Source organism: Copidosoma floridanum, unplaced genomic scaffold, assembly GCF_036245765.1.
Source record: "Copidosoma floridanum isolate Cflo_tuat_1 unplaced genomic scaffold, Cflo_Japanese_pri ptg000013l, whole genome shotgun sequence".
Classification (NCBI taxonomy): Eukaryota; Metazoa; Arthropoda; class Insecta; order Hymenoptera; family Encyrtidae; genus Copidosoma; species Copidosoma floridanum.
Window position 1 is genome coordinate 35707785 of NW_028321890.1, and position 21634 is coordinate 35729418.

Sequence of the window (21634 nt, forward strand, 5' to 3'; positions counted from 1 at the left end):
GAGACGTTGGGAAAGAGCACTACAACTAGCCCCAAAGCTTCGGACTTTGTAATTTTTCTCCCAATCAGTCTGGGTCTTCAACAGTAAGCCAGAGAAGATCACCCTGAGGTATCCAGGCAGTCACAATTGCTGTTAACTGCAGTCAAAAAAGAGTTAACTAAAGAAGCTCACCGGTCTTTTTCAGGGTCATCAGACGTCTACCTTGCCAACAAATATAATAGAACTTAACAAAGTTGACTGAAAATAGCCTTTAGGGGTCATAAAAGTCGTAAGCATACCAATAGTCGCAAAAGGGTATATTGGAAAGAAAACCTCAAATGTATCTAATGAATACAATTTGAGGCGTCAAGAAACTGACGCAGAAAATTTATCGAGATTGAAACAGCAGCGTCAAAATCGTCAACTTAAGAGTCCATTACGTGAGAGATCAGCTTTTCATTGTACCCTCACAGCAATCTCTGAAATCTTTAAAGATCCTACTTCAGATTTTTTAATGAGTAGAAAATGTATTTGTGTTTTTGTGGCAATAAAGATGTTGGGTTTAAGGTCCAGGACTTTGTTGCTCTGGTAATAAAATTGTGAGATATGAGAAAAAACAATTTTTTTTTAATATAAATTTTTTGGGGGTTTTAAATCTTAACAGCTTTAAAAAATAGCCCTTTTCGTGAATTACACAGAAGAAACCAAATCAACAACTTCTTATAGCCATCGATTATTTTATGACATAAAGAACGCACGGTACTTTTCAGCATAATTATTTTTTTGAATTTGTACACCTTATTATTTGACCAAATAAACTATATGGATTCCGAAAAAATATGTTTTTAATAAGAAGATTTTTGTTCTGAGATGTATCGGGAATATGTGTTAAATTTTCTAACTAAAAATGTTTCACATTACGTGTCAACACACTACGGTGTTTTATTTAGTAAGTCTCGGGCGGAGCCGAGACGGGGGGCTGCTAGTATATAATACATTTGTTCGATTCAGAGGTTCCGAGTTCCGAGAGCTCCGAACCGAACACCCCTACCCAATAGGTATAGCCCAAAGCCCAAACACGCGTTGGTTGCTCCGAGCGCAGTTTAGCCAGGTTTAGCTTGTGCCAGCAATTCAGCGTGTACTGTGTATAGTCAAGGATAGTGTAGTGTGAAAGTGTGTAGCGGTGGCGATAAGCGAAAAAAAAAGAGTGTTTTGTAAAAGACTAAAAATCATCATCGGCCTCTAAATCACGGATGAATTTGTAGCTTCGCCGAGGGCAGCGTCAAGTTAAACAATGTTTCACCATTACGTGGTAACGGCTCACAAGCCAACCTCCGTCTCGGCTTGCGTGACCGGTGAGTTAACCTAATATCCCTTCGCGCGTTTCTTTTTTTCAAACTATGCTTATTTTAAAATCGCATCCTCATCGTGCGCTATTTTATATCTTCAAGGCAACTTTACCTCTCCCACCGATCTCAATTTGATTTTGGCCAAGAACACCCGTCTCGAAATATATCTCGTGACACCTGAAGGGCTTCGACCTCTTAAAGAAATTGGCATCTACGGACGGATTGATGTTATCAAGTTTTTCAGGCCACAGGTCGACTATTAGAAATAAATTTTAGTCGCCACTCTACCCTTCTTTGAATTGGTGTTGGACGGCTTTTTTTAATTGTCTATCATATTATTTTGTAGCACGAGAAGAAGGATCTTCTTTTCTTGCTGACGTACAAGCTCAATGCCATGATCTTGGAATGCATCGGAGAAGGAGAAGACATTGAAATCATTACGAAAGCTCATGGGAACGTTTCTGACAGTATTGGCAAGATATCCGAGAGTGGCATCAAAGCTATAATTGATCCCAAAGCGAGGGTCATTGGTTTGCGGCTTTATGATGGATTGTTTAAAATTATTCCACTTGACAAAGACAATCCAGAGCTGAAAGCATCTTCCATTCGTATGGATGAACAAAATGTAGACAATTTTTTTCCTTTATTTCATTTTTTTTTTTTCTTCTTCATAGTGCTTAAATAATGTATTGATGGTTTAAAGGTTCAAGACGTAAACTTTTTGCATGGATGCGTCAATCCAACTTTGATATTGATTCATCAAGATATTAACGGCAGGCATGTAAAAACGCATGAAATTTCACTAAAAGACAAAGAATTTGTGAAAATCCCGTGGAAGCAGGACAACGTTGAACGTGAAGCCATAATAGTCATTCCAGTCCCGTCTCCGATATGTGGAGCAATCATAATTGGACAAGAGAGCATCATGTATCATGATGGTACAACTTATGTTACTGTAGTACCACCAATCATAAAGCAAAGCACAATCCATTGCTATGCCAAAGTGGATAGCCAAGGCTTGAGGTATCTCTTGGGTGACATGGCCGGTCACTTGTTTATGCTTTTTTTGGAACAAGACAAAAAACCAGATGGTACAATGGTTGTAAAAGATTTGAAGGTTGAACTGCTTGGAGAAGTCAGTATCCCAGAGTGCATAACATACCTGGATAATGGAGTTATCTTCATTGGTAGTCGCTTGGGTGACTCTCAACTGATCAAACTAATCACCAAGGCAGACGAAAACGGTTCCTACTGTGTCCTCATGGAGAGCTTTACAAATCTCGCTTCTATAGTTGACATGGCTGTTGTAGATCTCGAGAGGCAAGGACAGGGTCAAATAGTCACGTGCTCTGGAGCTTTCAAGGAAGGCTCACTGAGGATCATTAGAAATGGAATTGGCATTCAGGAGCATGCAAGCATAGACTTACCTGGAATTAAAGGTATGTGGGCTTTAAAAGTAGGAGGATGCAATTTCGACAATACTTTGGTATTATCGTTTGTCGGCCAAACAAGAATACTTACATTGAACGGAGAAGAAGTAGAAGAGACTGAAATACCAGGTTTTGTTGCTGACGAGCAGACCTTCCACACGAGCAACGTTACAAACGAAGTCATCATTCAAATAACCTCGGTTTCTGCCAGGCTTGTCTCTAACGCAACTAAAAATGTCATATCCGAGTGGGAACCCGAAAATAAGAAAACCATCAGTGTTGTAGCATGCAACGGAAAGCAAGTCCTCTGCGCGACAGGGAACGAATTATTTTACTTGGAAATTAATGACAATCAAATTGTTCCAAAGGGTTTTACTACCCTTCAGCATGAAGTCGCCTGTCTGGATACCTCTCCATTGGGAGGAAAAAGTGAGGCGAGTCTTGTAGCTGTTGGCTTGTGGACAGACATCTCTGTCCGTGTTTTAACTTTACCTAATTTGGAAGAAGTTAATAAGGAACTGCTTGGAGGTGAAATTATACCAAGATCAATATTAATGACTTGCTTTGAAGGAAATTCTTATCTTCTTTGTGCCTTGGGAGATGGAAGTATGTACTACTTTACTCTTAATGAACAAAACGGAACACTGGCTGACAAGAAAAAGGTCACTCTTGGCACTCAGCCAACAGACTTGAGGACATTCCGATCTCTCTCCACTACAAACGTTTTTGCCTGCTCGGACAGACCAACTGTCATTTACAGTTCCAATCACAAGCTTGTATTCAGTAATGTCAACTTGAAAGAAGTAAATCACATGTGTTCATTGAATGCAGAAGCATATCCAGACAGTTTAGCTCTTGCAACAGACAGTACTGGTAAGGGTTTTTTTTTTTTTTTTTTTTTTTTTTCTCAATTCTAGATATGTATTGAAAATTTATGAATTTTTTCAGTCACAATCGGTACCATCGATGAAATACAGAAGCTTCACATACGAACTGTGCCCTTGGGTGAATCCCCAAGAAGAATCGCTTACCAAGAGGCAACTCAGACGTTTGGAGTAATCACCACGCGCATTGATGTTCAAGAAAGCAATGGAGTTACCATTGTAAGATCATCCGCTTCTACTCAAGCAGCTTCTGTATCATCTAGCAGTGCACTTGCGTCACACAACAAACCCAGTAATGCCACTAGCGATGTTGGACAAGAAGTTGACGTTTATAATTTATTGATCATTGATCAGCACACATTTGAAGTGCTTCATGCACACACACTGATGCCAAATGAGTATGGAATATCATTGACCTCAACTACATTAGGAGAAGATCCAACGCCGTATTACATTGTTGGTACTGCATTTGTTAATCCAGACGAATCAGAACCAAAAATGGGTAGAATCTTACTTTATCATTGGAATGATGGAAAATTAACACAAGTACGCAGATGTCGCAAATTGATTTTTTTCGTGTGATGGAATATTTTCATACTTATTGGAAACATAATCAAAATATTTTATTTAGGTTGCCGAAAAAGAAATCAAAGGTTCTTGTTATTCCCTTGTTGAGTTTAATAAGAAACTTTTAGCCAGTATTAATAGCACAGTCAGACTATTTGAATGGACAGCTGAAAAAGAATTGAGGCTAGAGTGCAGTCACTTTAATAATGTTATTGCTTTGTACCTAAAAACAAAAGGTGACTTTGTTCTTGTGGGTGATCTGATGAGATCGGTCACATTGCTGCAATACAAAACTATGGAAGGTAGTTTTGAAGAAATCGCCAGGGATTACAATCCAAATTGGATGACTGCCATTGAAATTCTAGACGATGATACTTTCTTGGGGGCTGAAAATCATGACAATCTTTTTGTATGCCAAAAAGACAGGTCAGTGTTACAATAAAATATTGTATTTAACAGTTAATAATTTTATTATTATTATTATACTGTACGTTATTCAAGTTGCTGTGCAAAATACATCCAAATATCGTTCAAATTTTGTGCGCTAGTGTAATCAATTTTGTAATTTCGTTCAACTATTATTTGCAGTGCGGCAACATCCGAAGAAGACAGACAACAAATGCAAGAAGTTGGACAGTTTCATTTAGGAGATATGGTAAACGTATTCAGACACGGATCCTTGGTCATGCAGCATTTAGGCGAATCCAGCACTCCAACGCAAGGTTGCGTTCTGTTTGGTACCTTGAATGGTGCGATTGGTTTGGTTACGCAAATCCCGGCATCTTTCTATGAACTCCTTCGTAATCTAGAAGACAGGCTTGCATCTGTCATCAAAAGTGTAGGAAAAATCGAACACAGTTTCTGGAGAAGTTTCTATACGAATTTGAAAACGGAACAGTGCGAAGGATTCATTGACGGCGATTTGATCGAAAGTTTTTTGGATTTGAGTCATGAAAAAATGGCTGAAGTTGCAATGGGTCTGATTGTAAGTTTCATATCAAGCAAGCGCTAGACAATCAAAAAGTTTAATTTATAAATCAAGTAAATGTGTTTGTTTTTTTTTTTTTTTTTTTTTTTTTTCTTTCAGATTGACGACGATAGTGGAATGAAGAGAGAAGCAACTGTTGACGATTTGGTAAAGATTGTTGAAGATCTGACAAGAATACACTAAGTAGCGGTTTCTCAAAGTTTTAATTATAAAGATTTATAAGTATAATAAATCGAAAACAAGGAACGAAATGGAACAACGTTAACCAGTTAATTTTAAATTGTCATTCAAAAAGCACTCAGTATGCTCACAAGTTTTGTAAATATGTAAGAATCATGGCATCTACTAATTATTGTGTAAATCATATCAATTATGAAAGAGCTGAGATTCCAAGCCAATATTAATATGTTGTTAAATAAGGATCTTCGTAAGATTAGTGAAAAATCAATATGTTAATGAAAAAAGACGTTCTAACTTGTAGTTTTGAACGAACTGAATGATTATATTGTGTTAATTTTAGATTTAAGCTTTCTCTACGAAAATATAGATTTTCAAAAACACCAATTACTTGCATTTCCAACGTTTAATTAAAGTTTTGGACGACTAGCATTAGCCAAAGTTATTGGATCAAAGAGCCATTCTCTCAGTTCATTTACACCTTGTCCTGTGAGTCCACTCGCCTCTATGACTGTGATTTCTTGACGCACTTCTTTCTTGAGCCTTTGTAAATGTAACATGAGCAGTGCCTCGTTTCTCATTTGTCGATATGACTGATCCATTTTTGTCAGTATCAATGCAAATCTTGCTTGTTGTAATTTTGGCTCAAGCAGTAATGAATAAAGCAAAACTCCACCTGCACTTATTTGGCATAAATTACTCGCATCTATCACATAAATCACTTTGTAAACCTAAAAAATTTATTTTTGTTAAAAAAGAGTATCTACAATTTATTTAAAAAATTAATTATATTTATCCATGCAATTAATTTAACAATTATAATTACTCGATCAAAATGGTGCTTCCATATAGGTACCATGCTACCTCCGACCTCGCGAATGACCAAGTCGAAATGCTTGTCCGCACTTTTAACAGTAACTAGATTAATTCCATTGGTTGGAACGACATAATGAGCGTCATCTATTAAGTCCCCCCGAAGATTTCTCAAAAGTAGAGTTTTACCAGATTTCAGAGGACCCAAACATATACACATTTTCGACTTTCAATGATTATTGATTAACAACTGGCGTTTTCTCCCATGCCAACGGACTTGAGTGGTGAGGTAAGGGAAAATGAAATGAGGCGCGTTATAAAAAGATACAAAGAGTTTTTATTCACCGCAACACTATGATTTATTTTACATCTTTTATTAACAATGAAAAACAAAATATCGTTTTATGTAATCTGCAGATCGAGTTACCGATAACACTGTTTTGAAACCTGAAGTAGTATGATGTCTAAGCAAATTTTGAAATAGCACAACATTTAAAGCTCCTCGTGCAAGCTTTATTAATTACCAATGAAGAGCCAGTAGTGAAAAAGCTTTACAGGATAAATAAGTTCATTAATTGGAATGATCTTTGCATAAGTTAGCGTCTTTCGTATTGTTACGCATAATCTCGTGTGGTGGTGAGTTGAACATTAGCAAAAATATGTCAGCGATTGCGCTTAATTATTTTATGAATTTTTAATGCCAAGAAAAACGCTAATTTTCTCTTGTGAAAGCACATCCCCTCCCGGGACTCAACAATGCCACGCAAATGACTCTTTTATAAGCAGAAGAGCTTAAATAATTGAACACCGGCTATACGACCTACAAATTCCATGAAACAACTTTTTTTTCTTTTATCAATTAAAGGTTAAAGGAAAACTTTTTTGGTATTTTCAGGCACGGCCAATGAATGTTTGGCCACATGGGGTATGTATGTACGCATAATTATGTATACCTACATACCACGGCAAAAAAATTCCATTACAGAAGGAAGTGGACTCTCAGGAAAAAGAAATAAGTGAGCTATGTGTTAAGCGTTTTAAACTTTAATTACACTTTAAAAATGCAAATAATCGGTGATTTTAAAAATCTATGTTTTTGTACAGCAAAATTAAGTAATTAACACAATACATCCAATCTTTTGATAACTTTACAATATTCATCTTCTAAATCACGATATTCTTTTTCAAGAACTTGAATACGATTTTCATTTTGAGAAATACAACTAAGTCCGGAGCTTCCTTCTTTAGATTTCTTTGCTAATTCCAATTTTTTCTGATCATTTTCCTCTTTTTTGTATGGAATGTTTAGTCTATTTTTAATATCCAAGCGATAACTACGGTACTCATCACTATTATGCAAATTTGTAGCTTTCAACCTCAAGATTTCATAGACTCTGCGGGCTTGTTTCTAAGAAATAGAGGGAAAAATTAGTACCTTAACATAATTATAAAATTTACATACCCAAAAATATATATTTACTGACCTTGTTGATTTTAAAATGTTTACGTGCTTCAGTAGCCATGGCTTCATTAAAACCTTGCATTAATTTATCCTTGGAAAAACTTGATAATGTGCAACAATTCGTGCAATCCACGTAGTCTCTCAAACGTTGAAAATCTTCTGAAGGATCTTCAACTGTAAAAGGATCATGTAGTTATAAAAGAGTCAATTTGAGAAAACTTCTCAAGTCGAAAAGTTACCTGTAATATCTTTGACTAGTTCATTTTTCATATACTCTTGATAAACACCTCTTAGTAAGTGGTTACCCAACCCCATACCTTGAAAAGGTGGTAAAATTAAAACTTGAGCTATGCGAGGTCTGATATGTTCAGGAAAAGCATAATATAAGTAGACAGTTGCAAAACCAACTGTAGCATAACGCACAGAATTATCTGCATTCATCTTGATCCTTTCATACCTGTGAGAAAGATGATAAAAAAAAAATTAAACAATTTTTAATCTCGAGGATTATTTATAGTTACACGTTACTCACATGTTAAAATAGTCCCATTGATCATCATCAACATCAATAAAACTTGCAGCATCAATGTACCATAGCAGAAATGTTCGCAAACGCAAATGGTGTTCCTTAAATTTTGCAGACTTTATAGAAGATTTATAAATTTCGAACTGTCGGGTTTCACCATCATCTATTGTTAGTTGAATAAAATTTTAAAAGCTGGTTACTAATAGCCATGGCATTAATGAATTGCTTTATTGACATCGAAAAATTACCATCGATTGAGACACTGCTTAACAATTCTCCTTCGGGTTTAAAAACTAAATCTTTGTCGAGACTTTGTGCAAATGAATCAATGTTTGTGTGAAACTTAGAATCTAATTTTTCAGCAACATTCTTTAAAACCTCATCAGGTTCAACGCCATCCGTTAGAGTCTTATCCACCTTTTCTGAATAAGTCATACCTAAATATGTTTCCAAATTTCCAGCTGCATAATACAGTTGTATTTTCAGATCTTTGTATCCAAATATCGTTTCACTAAAAAAAATATCAAGGTATTTAATCATATGAGTACAATTTTGGAAAAAAATCGGTATGATTATTGGACATACTTTTCAAATACTTGATGAGACATTTCTGGCTTAAATGTGGTTGTCTCGTCCTCCAAGTCTCTGACATGACGAACCAGCTTAAGTTCCAGAGCATCATTGCTGCTACAAATGTAAGGTTTAAGTTCAGCTATTTTATCATCCATGACTCTAAAACAAAAACGAATCAAAGCAATAATGATTGATGACAGTTGTTTACATTTTCTTATGTTAAACAATTGACTGATATTAGTTTGCAGGTATTTAAGAGTTATGAACAAATATCAGTGTAACAGTAAAAGAATTTTATCAATGTTGTTGTTTTGATAAAGGTGATGAAAATAATTAGGGGTTAGGAGTACGCCCGACAAAAATAAGTTATCTTTCAAAAAATTTTACGCTTGAGGACAACAACTGAGTATAATTTTAAATAGCTATATTTACTCTAGTATACGAAAATTTACTTACCTTAAAAATCCAATTTCGCGAGAACAGTTGTTTAAAGAAAAACGGGCCTAATATTCGCCTCAAAGCGAAATGAGATGTGTGTAAATACAGTATAAAAAGAGCGGATCCCGCGAAAATACCGAGAAAAAAACATAGACCGCGGGAAGGTGGGGTATACCGGGGTAATCTCTTTCGATTGGTGTATTCATTCGCGCAATAAATTAAAGAGGATAAAATGTAAACCTCGTGTAGTATTCCGCAAAATAAAACTTGTCGGGTTTGTTAATACGGTTGAAAAAATTATTAATTAATTTAACACAGTTTTTTTTATAGTAAGGGTTGAGTTAATTAATTGTAGCCAAGATGATTCCTTTTTTTATATGTACAATGATTATGTAATATATAATTATGTACTTACAAATATATTTTTCAAAAAACAATTCATCACGTTTCGTTTTGATATTATACAATTTTTACAGTATACTTTTACAATAAATTTCATTTAATAGCGAGTCTAGATATTTAATATTTCTAATAAGGAATGCAGCTTGTATAATTATAATACAGTATTTATAATCATGTTAAAATGAACAAAAAAATATTTATATTACGTATTCTCTGCTTGGCTGAATAAAAAAAATACAAAATGATTTAATTTTGATGCACAATAAACAAATCACATGACTTCAAGTTTAAAATGTAGGTGAATTTAAAATGAACAATTTCTCCTCCTCTTTTTTTATCCACTTCAATAGTTTACTTATAGAGTTTATTGCATCAGTTTTAGTAACTAGAGGTTCAAAAGTTACGTATATTTCAAATCCAGATGTCACCTGTAAGCATTACGTGATGTTAAATACATTTATATTTATTGCAATACAAGATTTATAAAAGTCAAAGCGTACCCATGCAAGCATTGTTTCTTTTTCCAATTGTTGGAAAATTAATTTTAATGGTCGACTGGGCGAATGGAGTCTATGATGCAAGCATTGATAACATCCGAGTAACCTTTGGATTTCCTCATCTGTATTGTAGGGTGATTGAAATCCTGGACTCCAAAACTGTGCAGTACTCTTACATTTATACAAAACATGCCTCATTTCAGGCAAACCGATCTCAGCGGTTGTTACAGGAGCCTTATTCATAGACTCATTGATTGCTTCCAAACAACTGGTTCTTCTCAATTTTTCAACAATTTTCTAAAAATCACGAAAAACACATACTTATTGTAAAACTCGTTGTTCATTTTATAATTTTTATTACTATACCTGTTTGGCTTCAGATAGCGTATAAAATACGTCTCTTTCAACCGTCAGCAGTAGTAAGCAAGCCTGACAGTCTTCTGCTAAGTAAGAAACGTGACCATGCATGAAACCGTTGGAATCAAATTTTGGCAAGCAGATAGGTGTCCAGCTTTCAGCACTTTTAAACGATTCAGAGCTATCAACTAAATTTTGAATCAAATGTAGATCAGCTGGATGTATGAAAAACTTTTTCATTCTGACTAATGTTATCAACTGATTATTAGCTAAAAGTATCGCAAAAACCAAGTTCTGAAATAAATAAGTTACGATAAAGATCTACTAGCTACATCCTTGGGTAACATTTTTCAACTTACTTTAATTTTACCGCACGTTTGAACGATTGTCTGTGTAATTGCGTCCCTCATAGAAGGTAAAAGAGGCAAACACTTGATTGCCCCAAGAAAAAAAGCTGGCTCTCTGTCCATAAAGTTTAACAAGTGATCTATTAATCTTTCGCTGCCTGTCAGCAACCTCCTGAGGTCAAAATTTCTTCTCTGCTCGTAAACTCTCACTAGTTGGGATTGTGTCAGTACAGACAATATTTGATTATATACATAGCTGAAAGGAAAAAAACAATGGCTCAATACTTTTGACAATTTCAAAAACCGATGCTAAAAATGTTGCCTTGCAATCTGTATTGAACTTACGATAACTGAAGCACAAGTTGTGGCACACTTTCAAGAGTCTTGGAGACACAAACTAAAATGAGCGGTCCCCTTGCAATGAACACAAAATTCGCATCCCCAGCATGAATCGACTTGATCATGTCGTTGCTATCTTGCACAAACGACACAAGAGCCTGCATGACTCCCATGACTGTGACTAGTTTATCTTCAGAACTGTATCTGGAGTATATCGGTTTGCCAGCTTGGCTCAGCACAAACACATGTTTCTTTTGCGCCAGCCAAGTTTTACATCTCAACGGATCGGCGTCCAAATTGCACTGCTCGAGCCTGTGTGAAACTTCATCCTGAAAACCAAATCAATGACTCCTTGTTTGAAGGACACACTTCAACAGGCTCCAACATTAACGATGTCATGCATACCACGTCAGCGGTGTCCAGGGACTTGTCGAGATCTCCGGAGCCAGTTTTTGGAGATTCCGGGCGAGCATCCGCAAGAATAACCCTCTCCTTGGGCTCTGGAGCCTCGAGACTCCCACCGCCGATGCTCTCGTCGTAGTCCTCGTCGTTCTCGGTGGTGAGGAGCATCGTCTCGCTGGAAGCTCCAGGCTCGATGCCTGGCTCTACAATCACGTCCTCCGGCTTCGTGACCGAGGACGACGACGACGGACCACCACTTGACATGGCGATTGTGTTTAACGTTTTGTTTATCGTAGGTAACAGATCCTACACGAGCCGATCAAATATTGATAGAAAATTCTTCTACATCCTTGGGACACCTGATCTGATAAAAAAAAAAAGAAACGTGTGACGTGCCCACCCCCGTATACGGGCGCCCAATTCACACAGCTGATTTTTCTCACTTATTTGCAGCGTCCACCGATAAAAACAGGTTCGTTGTGCTTCGACCTTAACAGTGATTCTTCGAAAAAGTGTAAAATATATTCGTTATGATTATATTTTTTATGAAAATAAAATAAATACATTTTCATGCACACCTTCAGAATTAGTCTTATTTTTTTTTTTTTTTTGTGGGAATGAATTTTTGGAAAATACTCCCTTTTTTGCAACTTACGTTATTGTCCAGATCCAAATAGTTGCATCAGGGTAATTTATTCGAAAAATTGTACTTATGTACGTATATGTCACCATGCAGATAAAGACCATAATATGGTCTTTCAAATTATTTGCCAATTTAAGAATAATGTCGGGCCGAAAGCATATGTTAAGTACTTCCTTGAAATTTTAACACTTGTTGAATCGAAAAATATTGTCGTAAATAAATATAATAATTTTACACTCGGTTTATTGAATTTGACCAATTTAGATGTAATTTCGCAGATTGAATAAAAAACAGTAAGCACCGCGTAACTAATCATTTTTTTATAAGTGACGTTTCACATTTTCTATATCAATATAAAAAAAAAAAAATTTTTTTTTTTTTTTTTCAAATGACTATAGTAACTTGTGTCTCGCGAAGAAGTAAAATTTGTTTGAAACTGTCTAGTTTTTCTCAAGATCAAAATTCACAGTCAATAATATAATAGTACCATCGTCACTATTGAGCTATTTTGCGTTGTTTTTCTTACCGAGGAGGCAGTAAACGTTCAAATGCCGCAAAAAACGCCTTGAGGTAGTAAAACCAATTTTTTCGTCCCAACCGAAAAAAAAAAAAAATCGTACACAATAACCCACGGCCGAAAGTAAAGAAGTTACCTTCTTTATATTTTCTCGGCCTATATAGGATTAGGCAACTTCTTGGCCGTCAACGCGAAACAAAGTAACCATTACTTTTCGGGTGGAAATTGTACACACTCCTTGACCCGTAAAATAAAAAAAGGAAGCCTCGGGTCACACGTTTTGATTGCTCTAAGCTGAAAAAAAAAAAAAAAAAATCAACTGTGGTATTAATAATCATAAAACTGACGTGTATACCTATACATGTAAAACAATAATTTACAGTATACTATTATAAAACTCGATGTATTAATCACAAAAAATTCATCGTTGCACCTGTAAAAATTCACCGGCCATATAGTAGTTGACATACGTTTACCCATGTCTTTAGAGTTGAAAAAAAAGAAGTAAAAAAAAAGTGTACCCATCAATCACAAAGAATGAGAAAAAGAAGGGAGCATATCGGCTGGAGCTTGCGAAGGCGCGAAACAAGCGTTGACCCATCGGAGAGAGGATAGACACGCGCGGGAGGTTGGTCGTCTCCACGCCACCGCCGACGCGCGCTTACCTATATATTTAAGCGCGCGGTGGTGCAGGCTTTATTGTAAAAATATATCAGTCTTATCCCAGACGCGCGGCTCCTCGCTTGCTCAGGGCGAGACTACCCGTCTACGTCCAGAACCACCGCTTTTATACACACAACGGCATATCGTATACCTGTGTTGTACATGAGCTTTTTTCTTTTTTTGCTCGCCCACGCACTTTCTCTCTCTCTCTCTCTCTCTCTCGCTGTTGAGTGACAACTTTGTTGTAAATGTTACCTGTTTTGTTGTTTTTTTCCTCTTCGGGACTATTCTCGAGCAATCGGTATTCAAAAGTAGACAAGTTTACCGGGGTTCAGTGATTTTTGTGCGCGCGATGTGTCTACCGATTTCGTGAGTGCACAGATAATCCATACACATCGCGTAAATGTATATAGTGTTTGTGTTTCATTGTCGCAAGCTCTCGGGTAAAATGAAAATAGTCTTTTTTTTTTTTTTTTTTTTTTTTTTTTTTACTATCGCCGAAACGCTAATAATAAACGATCGGTGCGACGATGCTTTTGCATTGTTTTCCCCTCTTATTGTGCTTCATCGTATATACACGTATTTTATGCTTTGTACATCTCAAATTTATTACAATTTTGTTGCAGTAAAATACACATTTTTTTGTTTTCGTTAAACGTAAAAAACGCTTACCTTTGAACTCTCTCTTGTAAATAAAATTAAATGAAAAAAAAAAAAAAAAAAAAAAAAAAACCGATCTCTATTGCAAGACACGTATACAGCGTCGCAACATCCGTCAGATTCGTTCGCTTTGACGCGAAGAGAAGCAAATACACTCCTTCGCGGGTATATTTTTCTGTATACAAGAGAGGAAGAGGCAAGTTTTTTTTGTTTTTTTTCCGCAACCGCGTCGCGGAAAAACCTCATATTTTTGAATCATTAGCCCCGACGGTGGACGACGCGCTATATGATCGCAGGCGTGTTTACGAGCTCGATCTTTCGCGGGGGATCGTTAAAAGCGCCCTGACGAGGTATACGCGTGTATATATATATAACTGTGTACATTTGCGCGCGCGTCAATGGTGATGTGGTATATAAATAGAGCGCGAAAAAGACACAGCGAGCGCATCGGGGGAGGAGGAGTTAGAAATATGAATAAAGGAGAATAAAGAGCCGGGCTGGCGAACGAGGGGGTGGTCGCACACACACCTATTTATTATTTCTATTCCAGTGGAAGCGCGTACATGTATTGTACAAATATACATACGTATAGAGTTTGACAAAAGGAACGATGACGCGTCTCGCATATATATGTACAATATACACCTATGTAAGATAATGGGGATGAGAAATAAAAAGAATGACAATGGGAGAGGAGGTACGACAAAACTCAATTTGAGCTAATTCGGGCTAATCGGTTCGTTCAATCAATTTTCAATTGCCAAGCGCGCCGGTCCCTTCGTATATACATATATATTTTAACTCGGAATGCGCGCGTGGTCCAGTTAGCGTATATACATGGAGGAGGCGGTGATTTACAATTTGTACTTATTGTTTTCCTCGGCGTATTAATTTTCTCGTTTAGTGCTGAGGTACACCACGCTGTTATCCGTTGTAGAAATTTTGACGGGCCAACGATATTATATTTAGCGCGAGTCTCGCTGAATTTCGGTGCGCGTGTATACACTCTATTTTATTGTTTCTCGGGTCTCGCGCGCGAGTGTTTGGAAGAGCTTTTCGAGGGAAATCCGGGTTGGTTGCGCATATATATAACGTTATAAACCGAGAGAATTGGAAAATCGCGACAATCGTCCTTCGATGGGCTTATATATACACGTGGCAAATATTCCATCTGAAAATATGTTACATTGTAATGCATATTACTTAATCATTTTTCGCGTTTGCCCCGTTGATGTTTATCAAGCTTTTTTCCATCCCCAGCCGCATCTTGACACAATAATTATACTGAAACGCGAATGGCGAAATGAGAGCACAACGACAATTATACTTTTGTTTTGCTTAATTTGTATAGAATATAGAATTCCTTGTATATACGCGAGTGCACCGAGGGCAACAAACTCCTTGGCGCGCGGTTGCTCGTATTTACGCGCGTATATGTACGTATACGATCGCGTCTTTTTACTATACATGTACATTTACGCCTTTGGCAAACAAATAATATACTTGCGCGCATGTGCGCCATAGATGTAAGAAGATAAATAATCCACCAAATGTGCGTGTAGGTAAGTTTAGGTGTTGGAGGAGAGAGGAGGAAAGGAAAAAAATGCAGCGAATGATGAGCTTTCGGGGCTACGGGGCCGGGGAGACGAGCGAGTTCGTGACGAAACGGCTGTGCATCTCGTTTCTGCTGTCTGTGGGTTTTCTTTGTCTCTTGGGCGGCTTTTTGCTTGGGGGCTTTGCCTCCGACTGGAATCTCATGATGCGAGAGAAGCGCAAGATACACGAGCTTGCGGACAACGGGCTCCAAGGCACGAGGACCTTGCAACTCGAGCTTCTTGATCGGCTCAACGCGACCGCCTTTTACGAGGACTTTGAAATGTAGGCTTTTTTTTCTCCTCCCCCAAGTGCTGTTTTTGCAATGAGGCCCGTTTTCGGTTGTAAATTCAGTCTGATGATGTGCGGAAAATTTTTTACTTTGCTGGGGCTATGATGAAATCGACATTTTTTGTACGTCACCTTAGCTTTTGTCAAGGTTTTCTCGCGTTCTTTGGGATTGAATAAAGCTTTTTTTTTTTTTCATCTCTATAAAATTTAAAGTTTTTTCAAATTTCGTAGCGCGTCAATTTGTAGGAATATTTTCACATTTCTGAAGACGTTTTTATCGAGAAGGCGTGTCTCAAAAAAATGATTGCATTTCGGGAAACTCCAGCCGGGTTTTTTTTTTTTTTTTTTTTTTTTTTTTTATACTTAATTTCTCATGTTTTCAGGGACTCGAGCGTGCAGAGGTTGAGACTGCAGAACGTCAACCGTATAAGCGATATATTTGCCGATCTGAGCATTTTCAGGCTCAACGTTAACGAGACCAAGACTACCACGATGGCCACGGTTTGCGGATCTAAGGAACAGGGTGAAATTTTTTATTTTATTTTTTTTCTTCTAGTACATTAGCAATTCATTTTTTTTCACTTCTAATTCGCGTGAATAATTGTTCTTGGAGTTTGAGTGAGAAAAAAAAAAGAGTCATTTCAAAATATTTAGACAGATATATCGTTTTGTCGGCCAGTGGCGAGGGCTTCGATGTTGCCATCAAAGTGGCCAAAACGCTCGATTACATACACAGAAACAAAGGATGGGAGCCCAAGAGATCCTTGATTTTTTGCGTCTTTCTGGGCTCGACTGACTTTTGTAGTAAAAAGTTCTTGGACCGCATCAAGCACAAGATCGTCGCCTACATCGCTGTGCACGGAAATGCAGCCAGAGGTTTTATTTTATCATCATACTTTTTTAACACACTCCGTGCTCATAAGCTTAACTTTTGATTGTAATTTTAGGAGGTGATGAAATCGTAGTCTCGGGTTCCGGTATGGTCCAAGCCACCGTTATAGACTCGTTAAATCAGCTGAAATATTACAATGCTAACTATACGAAAATTCAGTCGATGAGTTCTCTACCTCGACTCAACATTGATATTCCTCACGCTGTTCTCTCTTTTGTAGTAAGTCGTTTTTTTTTATTATAAACTTTTTTTTTTTTTTTTTTTTTTTTCGATTTCTGATCCAATAATCCAACAACCCTTAGACAAATACAAATTCAAGTTCAAAAAATGTTGAGCAAAATCAAAAGTACCTGGCTCAAATTGTTGGACACACCATGTGGACGTTGTCGGAAGAGACATTCTTTCAATGGGATCCAATGTACTTGAATGAAATTTTGAACAAAGCACTCACGACGATAAAAGATGAGGAGCTGCAAGGCACTAAAGGTAACGATGCATAACATGATATAACACAGTACGATTGATCAGAAACATCAAATATTTGTGTACTAAAAATATGCATTTTATTTAGATAATCTCAATAAGACGATTACAAACCTCATAAATAGTATAAAAAACTTCAACTCGGAGTTAAAAAGAGTCGATATATTAAAGTGAGTAAAGAATTATTAAAAAAAAAAAAAATAATAATAATAATAATAATAATAACATTTCCACATTGTAGTGAAAATAATAAACTTTTCGTTTTAGAACTTTAGATATACGCATTATAAATGACCGAATAGTAGATTTAGATAGAGCACTACTTTGTCCGGATACATGGCTGAGATCTAAAACTGATTTAACAAATTTTAAATTATTTCCGCACGAACCAACGCACATGGTAAAAATGAATCTGAATGAAATTCAAGATTGTTACAAGGCTGCCAATGATATTATTGTAGAACAAGCATTTTGCAAGAGGCTGTTCAAAGATGTTGAAATCTTTTGAGAATCGAAATTAAAACTTTGTATTGTTACACTGACTCTTTTGACTTGAAGATATTTTCCAACTGATTAAAACCTTACCATTATTATTTACATCATAAGTATACAGACAATAATCTCACATACACAATTTTTCATTTTCATTCCTAAACAATACGTACCACGCAACCACTAGTGTACACTCGTCGCACCAAATCTGATTTCTTGTTCAAACTGTTCAGGCTTCAAGGTTCCATCAATGGATTGACAATTGGGATTGAAAACCGAGTATGCACTGACTTCTCCTTTTCGTTTAGGCCCCGACCTTGTGTTAAAGTAAATAAATATCAGTGCGGATATCACAAAATACGCAGCGCCAAACTCAGTTTCAATCGCAATGATGTACAGAGTAGCCCACAGCAAAAAGTAAAGACAACACATGGTCCAAGTGAAAAACGTACTGTCCTGAGGCGGCGTGCTGAAGTCTATGCTATCCTCTGAAATAATGCTCTCCAGGTCATCCTTGTCCTGAAATCTTTCATATTCTTATTTCACAAAACTCACTCCCCTCCCACGGAACTCCCATCATTGCTTCATCTTAAGCACACACTTGCAAATCAATGAACCAATAAAAAGGTGTTAGCATGTACAATATGCAGTAAATAAGTATAACCTTACATCAACAGTCGAGCCAGTGGGGCTTCGTTGCCAGGAGAGGACCTCTTTTATGCGACACACCATTGCTTCCTTGCGCTTCTTAGCTCTCCACGCAGCGAGCCTGGCTTCCATCAATCCAGACCCTAATCAGGATGACAGTGATGACACACCTATTTATCAATTGCGAACAGCTGCAGAAGCAGACGAAATCCCTTAAAAATTTTTTTGTAAACAAAACACGTACGGTGGAGGGGAGAGAGAGAGCAAGCTACAGTAGGTGTCGCTGTCAGAGCTTGTCGTCCGCGAAATTTGAAAGACATTTTTTTCGCTTGCCTCCGAGAAGGTTAACAATGAAGCTGATCGAGCACTACGAGGTGCTGATCGAGCGTCCCACCTCCGAAGTATCCTTCGCCTGGAAAGCGTGTATGATATTCACGCTTTTCGTTAGTTCGGTATCGAGTTACACCTGTGCAATCGCATTTTACAACTTTTGGGTGAGTTTGTCCACCTGCACTCGCGCGTCACCATATAATATGTGTGGATTATAAAAGTGTTTCTATTTTTTGTTCCTCCTCTCTTCCCAAAAAAAAAAAAAAAAAAAAAAAAAACCGTCAAGTTGAAAGTGTCGAGAGGTAATTGCTTCTTTTGGGCGGAGGCTCGACTTAGCCCGCAAGTGAACCTGAGCTACGTCCTTGCGGTATCTCACGATCCCGACAGGCTTCGCGACATCATCATCATTTCTCAACAACACAAGCACTGCGCGTTTTTTCAGTACTGCTGCGTAGTGTCCTTTTTCTTGGCGTTGATCACCATGGTGATGTTCACGATGTGCGGTAGGGGCGGCTACGGGGCCGGCCTGCAAGTTTTCACACCCTCTTTTGTTACCCAATACCTCCAATGTACGTTATCTAGTCAGATGTACTTATGTAACGAATTCTGGGTTCTGTCAAAAGATTCGCGGCTAGCTGGAGAATCGTCATACCCGCACTCATCATATGCATGACCATGATGATCGCAACGATGCACACGACCCACCACTTCACCTACGGATTCCTGCACTTCAGGTTGTTAACTTCCCTTGCTCTCGAAATAAGTAGTTTTATTACAAATGTCGTGTGTACTGCATTTCAGCGACAGCCTGTATCTGCTGGCGCAACGGATCTTGAAAAATGGGGACAACCCCTTCAAGTATTACCGGTTAGTATGGCTGTATTGATTAAACCAAGTTTCAAATTGTGCGGATGATGTTGCTAATCACCAAGAAAATCAAAACGTTTGCGTATAGCGCTTGCGAGGCTTTTCGAGAGTTCACGAGGATATACAACATCTACGACTTTGATTCTTGCGGGCTTTACTCGATCGTCGAAGTAAGGCAACTATAATTATATATGTGTATAATCAAATGATGAATTGAAAAAAACTATTTATTCGGTGTTTCATTGTAAATATCGGTTGAATTTTTAGTACACGTCTTGGATAACCACGTGGGGCTGGGCAGCGAGTTTTTTCATTTTAAGCTTGCGAGTGCTGACGTCCGCCGATTTCAACTTGTTGAAAGTCAACGTTTACGCAATACCCCTGGACAAGCGCAAGAGAGATGCCATCGTTGAGAAAGTTTATCAAGCCAATTCTACCGCCGCCAACGAGCAAAAACTACTGAAACACAAGTTATTCGACGAGTACGTAAAAAGAGAAAAAGTACTTTAACGCAAAAACCAATGTCATATAATAATTACTACGTGCAGTCACTGTAAATAAAAAAAATATATATATATATATTTGTCAAACTACGTATACATAAGATATATAAGCAAGTACTTGATGAAAAAATATCGACTACTGTTTGTGCTCGAAGATTTTCGTTTCAAGGATGTCCGATTGTTTTCTCAGGCAATCAATTTTTTTCATGTCAAACTCCATTTTTCTCAACAAGTACGGATTATCCAGCAATCCGATCTCCTCTCTCAGCTTCGCTATGCTCTTGAACATCGACGCCCTCTTCTTCACCAGTCGGACAACTCGGTGATACTCGCTCCTGTTTTTATTCACCAGCTCGTCCAAATCGTGCGATTTTTCCACCAATTTTTTATCGTACATATCCGACTCCTCGTCAATGTGTCGGACTATCTGAATCAACAAACGAAATAACGTGATGCCGATAATAACGAAATAAACAAAACGAATCGTCAGAAGCATCTCATTGAAGCATCAGCCCACGTGAAAACGTGAAACACGCATATTACCGCAGCGCACGTGAGGTTCGCTTCGCCGATCTTCTTCAGGCCGTGCCGTAGCTCGTCGCGCTTCTCCCCGTAGACCCCCCGCCTCCTGATCAGAGTCTCGTATTCGATGATCGAAAAGCCGGGGCCAAGATCGGCGTCGAGTTCACCGAGACTAGCCTGCAGCTTCCCTAGTTGCGAGCGCAGCCGCAGATAATCTAGTCGAATCCTCCCCACGTCCGCGATCCGGACACTCTGGGCCTCCAGCATCCGGTCGACCTCCACCAGCCAGGTCTGCTTGTCCATCCTTCGAGGCCTGATCCTCTTCGCCACCGACAATTCGCTTTCCTGGAGGCGCTCGTAACTCGAGCGGAAACGCGACTCTGCGAGCGCCAGCTCTTCCTCCAGGTCCTTCAACGACGCCACGAGGCTCGCTCTGCGCTCGGCTGTGTCGGCTCTTGATTGGACGAAAGTTTCCAGGGCCAAATGGTAGCTGTAACGGTTTGTTTGGGATTTCCAATATCCCGAGCGATGGAGGAGCAAACGTGTCTGATTACTCGCAGTGTGGTTTACCGGTCGTCCTGAAAAATCGAGCTTTCGTCGATGGTGTCGAGCGCGTTGGAAAACGAGGCGGAGTTGCGAATGGCGTGGATGTAGCTCCTGTGCAGGAACTTGTTTATCACCGTCAGTACGCGCCTCTCGACCTTCAGTTCCTTCGACTTGGCAATGATTTCCTGCCTCTCCTCCTCTGTCAGGGCTTCGTAGCGAAACCTCGACAAATCGTACTCGACCGGCGAAAAAGTCTCGTCTCTCGCGTCGCTGGTTACTACTTTTTTCTCCTCCTCCTCCTCCTCCTCCTCCTCCTCCTCCTCCTCTTCCTCGTGTTCTTCGGTAAAGAGGACAATACCACCATCATCGGCGAGTATGGATTTTGCCGATCTCCGATGTAGCGACTGGCTCGGTGAGAAGTCGGTGTAACCGATTTTTTCACTGAAATCGATGC

General features: G+C 38.3%; 8 protein-coding genes across 11 annotated transcripts; 3 read left to right on the forward strand and 5 right to left on the reverse strand.

The window, feature by feature from the left end:
• The first annotated feature begins 1076 nt into the window (after positions 1–1076).
• pic (DNA damage-binding protein pic) lies at positions 1077–5761 on the forward strand. Of its 2 annotated transcripts, none has more exons than XM_023389545.2 (8): positions 1077–1334; positions 1431–1579; positions 1675–1953; positions 2032–3631; positions 3707–4188; positions 4274–4635; positions 4798–5214; positions 5311–5761. In XM_023389545.2, exons 1-8 carry the CDS (start codon positions 1274–1276, stop codon positions 5378–5380), a joined length of 3420 nt encoding a protein of 1139 aa, XP_023245313.1. In that variant the 5' UTR covers positions 1077–1273; the 3' UTR covers positions 5381–5761. The 2 variants fall into 2 exon arrangements, with proteins under 2 accessions (XP_023245313.1, XP_014218391.1); XM_014362905.2 differs by having other exon boundaries at positions 4798–5194; positions 5297–5761.
• A 23-nt stretch (positions 5762–5784) lies between these two features.
• LOC106646783 (ADP-ribosylation factor-like protein 16) lies at positions 5785–6407 on the reverse strand. The gene is made up of 2 exons (XM_014362906.2): positions 6201–6407; positions 5785–6105 (listed from the first exon to the last, which is right to left on the reverse strand). Exons 1-2 carry the CDS (start codon positions 6405–6407, stop codon positions 5785–5787), a joined length of 528 nt encoding a protein of 175 aa, XP_014218392.1.
• An 808-nt stretch (positions 6408–7215) lies between these two features.
• Positions 7216–9339, reverse strand: Hat1 (histone acetyltransferase 1). Its single transcript, XM_014362990.2, has 7 exons — positions 9205–9339; positions 8761–8907; positions 8424–8686; positions 8182–8338; positions 7889–8106; positions 7672–7823; positions 7216–7595 (listed from the first exon to the last, which is right to left on the reverse strand). Exons 2-7 carry the CDS (start codon positions 8901–8903, stop codon positions 7305–7307), a joined length of 1224 nt encoding a protein of 407 aa, XP_014218476.2. The 5' UTR covers positions 8904–8907; positions 9205–9339; the 3' UTR covers positions 7216–7304.
• A 197-nt stretch (positions 9340–9536) lies between these two features.
• On the reverse strand, positions 9537–11943 carry Mon1 (vacuolar fusion protein MON1 homolog). The gene is made up of 6 exons (XM_014362999.2): positions 11534–11943; positions 11135–11457; positions 10802–11045; positions 10452–10736; positions 10089–10382; positions 9537–10016 (listed from the first exon to the last, which is right to left on the reverse strand). Exons 1-6 carry the CDS (start codon positions 11792–11794, stop codon positions 9876–9878), a joined length of 1548 nt encoding a protein of 515 aa, XP_014218485.2. The 5' UTR covers positions 11795–11943; the 3' UTR covers positions 9537–9875.
• Positions 11944–15583: 3640 nt separating this feature from the next.
• Positions 15584–17870, forward strand: LOC106646743 (uncharacterized). The gene is made up of 7 exons (XM_089591092.1): positions 15584–15891; positions 16281–16420; positions 16552–16773; positions 16845–17008; positions 17092–17275; positions 17361–17442; positions 17540–17870. The coding sequence occupies exons 1-7, from the start codon at positions 15617–15619 to the stop codon at positions 17778–17780; spliced, it is 1308 nt and encodes a 435-aa protein (XP_089447218.1). The 5' UTR covers positions 15584–15616; the 3' UTR covers positions 17781–17870.
• On the reverse strand, positions 17496–18589 carry Saysd1 (SAYSVFN motif domain containing 1). 3 transcript variants are annotated; one of them, XM_089591094.1, is made up of 3 exons: positions 18434–18589; positions 18217–18283; positions 17932–18080 (listed from the first exon to the last, which is right to left on the reverse strand). In XM_089591094.1, exons 1-3 carry the CDS (start codon positions 18542–18544, stop codon positions 18001–18003), a joined length of 258 nt encoding a protein of 85 aa, XP_089447220.1. In that variant the 5' UTR covers positions 18545–18589; the 3' UTR covers positions 17932–18000. The 3 variants fall into 3 exon arrangements, with proteins under 3 accessions (XP_014218467.2, XP_089447219.1, XP_089447220.1); XM_014362981.2 differs by having other exon boundaries at positions 17496–18283; XM_089591093.1 differs by having other exon boundaries at positions 17496–18290; positions 18429–18589.
• Positions 18590–18762: 173 nt separating this feature from the next.
• LOC106646744 (uncharacterized) lies at positions 18763–20131 on the forward strand. Its single transcript, XM_089590844.1, has 6 exons — positions 18763–18906; positions 19029–19270; positions 19366–19476; positions 19544–19609; positions 19698–19779; positions 19877–20131. Exons 1-6 carry the CDS (start codon positions 18763–18765, stop codon positions 20117–20119), a joined length of 888 nt encoding a protein of 295 aa, XP_089446970.1. The 3' UTR covers positions 20120–20131.
• Positions 20132–20225: 94 nt separating this feature from the next.
• LOC106646809 (uncharacterized) lies at positions 20226–21461 on the reverse strand. The gene is made up of 2 exons (XM_089591749.1): positions 20656–21461; positions 20226–20539 (listed from the first exon to the last, which is right to left on the reverse strand). Exons 1-2 carry the CDS (start codon positions 20935–20937, stop codon positions 20249–20251), a joined length of 573 nt encoding a protein of 190 aa, XP_089447875.1. The 5' UTR covers positions 20938–21461; the 3' UTR covers positions 20226–20248.
• Between the last annotated feature and the right edge of the window lie 173 nt (positions 21462–21634).

What these genes read in the sequence shown, in the direction of transcription:
- pic (XM_023389545.2), top strand. Translation starts at nt 1,274, where the DNA reads ATGTTTCACCATTACGTGGTAACGGCTCACAAGCCAACCTCCGTCTCG. An exon ending in ATGATGGAAAATTAACACAA is followed by an intron (nt 4,189 to 4,273) that starts GTACGCAGATGT and finishes TATTTTATTTAG; the next exon opens with GTTGCCGAAAAAGAAATCAA. An exon ending in TTTGTATGCCAAAAAGACAG is followed by an intron (nt 4,636 to 4,797) that starts GTCAGTGTTACA and finishes TATTATTTGCAG; the next exon opens with TGCGGCAACATCCGAAGAAG.
- LOC106646809 (XM_089591749.1), bottom strand. Translation starts at nt 20,937, where the DNA reads ATGGACAAGCAGACCTGGCTGGTGGAGGTCGACCGGATGCTGGAGGCC. An exon ending in CGAACCTCACGTGCGCTGCG is followed by an intron (nt 20,540 to 20,655) that starts GTAATATGCGTG and finishes TTGTTGATTCAG; the next exon opens with ATAGTCCGACACATTGACGA.
- LOC106646744 (XM_089590844.1), top strand. Translation starts at nt 18,763, where the DNA reads ATGAAGCTGATCGAGCACTACGAGGTGCTGATCGAGCGTCCCACCTCC. An exon ending in TCGCATTTTACAACTTTTGG is followed by an intron (nt 18,907 to 19,028) that starts GTGAGTTTGTCC and finishes AAAACCGTCAAG; the next exon opens with TTGAAAGTGTCGAGAGGTAA. An exon ending in GGCTTTACTCGATCGTCGAA is followed by an intron (nt 19,780 to 19,876) that starts GTAAGGCAACTA and finishes TTGAATTTTTAG; the next exon opens with TACACGTCTTGGATAACCAC.
- Mon1 (XM_014362999.2), bottom strand. Translation starts at nt 11,794, where the DNA reads ATGTCAAGTGGTGGTCCGTCGTCGTCGTCCTCGGTCACGAAGCCGGAG. An exon ending in CAACTTGTGCTTCAGTTATC is followed by an intron (nt 11,046 to 11,134) that starts GTAAGTTCAATA and finishes TTTTCCTTTCAG; the next exon opens with CTATGTATATAATCAAATAT. An exon ending in AAACGTGCGGTAAAATTAAA is followed by an intron (nt 10,737 to 10,801) that starts GTAAGTTGAAAA and finishes TATTTATTTCAG; the next exon opens with AACTTGGTTTTTGCGATACT.
- Saysd1 (XM_089591093.1), bottom strand. Translation starts at nt 18,544, where the DNA reads ATGGAAGCCAGGCTCGCTGCGTGGAGAGCTAAGAAGCGCAAGGAAGCA. An exon ending in GGCTCGACTGTTGATGTAAG is followed by an intron (nt 18,291 to 18,428) that starts GTTATACTTATT and finishes AGAATATGAAAG; the next exon opens with ATTTCAGGACAAGGATGACC.
- Hat1 (XM_014362990.2), bottom strand. Translation starts at nt 8,903, where the DNA reads ATGGATGATAAAATAGCTGAACTTAAACCTTACATTTGTAGCAGCAAT. An exon ending in AAGCAGTGTCTCAATCGATG is followed by an intron (nt 8,339 to 8,423) that starts GTAATTTTTCGA and finishes AACTAACAATAG; the next exon opens with ATGATGGTGAAACCCGACAG. An exon ending in ACTAGTCAAAGATATTACAG is followed by an intron (nt 7,824 to 7,888) that starts GTAACTTTTCGA and finishes ATCCTTTTACAG; the next exon opens with TTGAAGATCCTTCAGAAGAT.
- LOC106646783 (XM_014362906.2), bottom strand. Translation starts at nt 6,407, where the DNA reads ATGTGTATATGTTTGGGTCCTCTGAAATCTGGTAAAACTCTACTTTTG. An exon ending in GGAAGCACCATTTTGATCGA is followed by an intron (nt 6,106 to 6,200) that starts GTAATTATAATT and finishes TAAATTTTTTAG; the next exon opens with GTTTACAAAGTGATTTATGT.
- LOC106646743 (XM_089591092.1), top strand. Translation starts at nt 15,617, where the DNA reads ATGCAGCGAATGATGAGCTTTCGGGGCTACGGGGCCGGGGAGACGAGC. An exon ending in GCACGGAAATGCAGCCAGAG is followed by an intron (nt 16,774 to 16,844) that starts GTTTTATTTTAT and finishes TTGTAATTTTAG; the next exon opens with GAGGTGATGAAATCGTAGTC. An exon ending in GGAGCTGCAAGGCACTAAAG is followed by an intron (nt 17,276 to 17,360) that starts GTAACGATGCAT and finishes CATTTTATTTAG; the next exon opens with ATAATCTCAATAAGACGATT.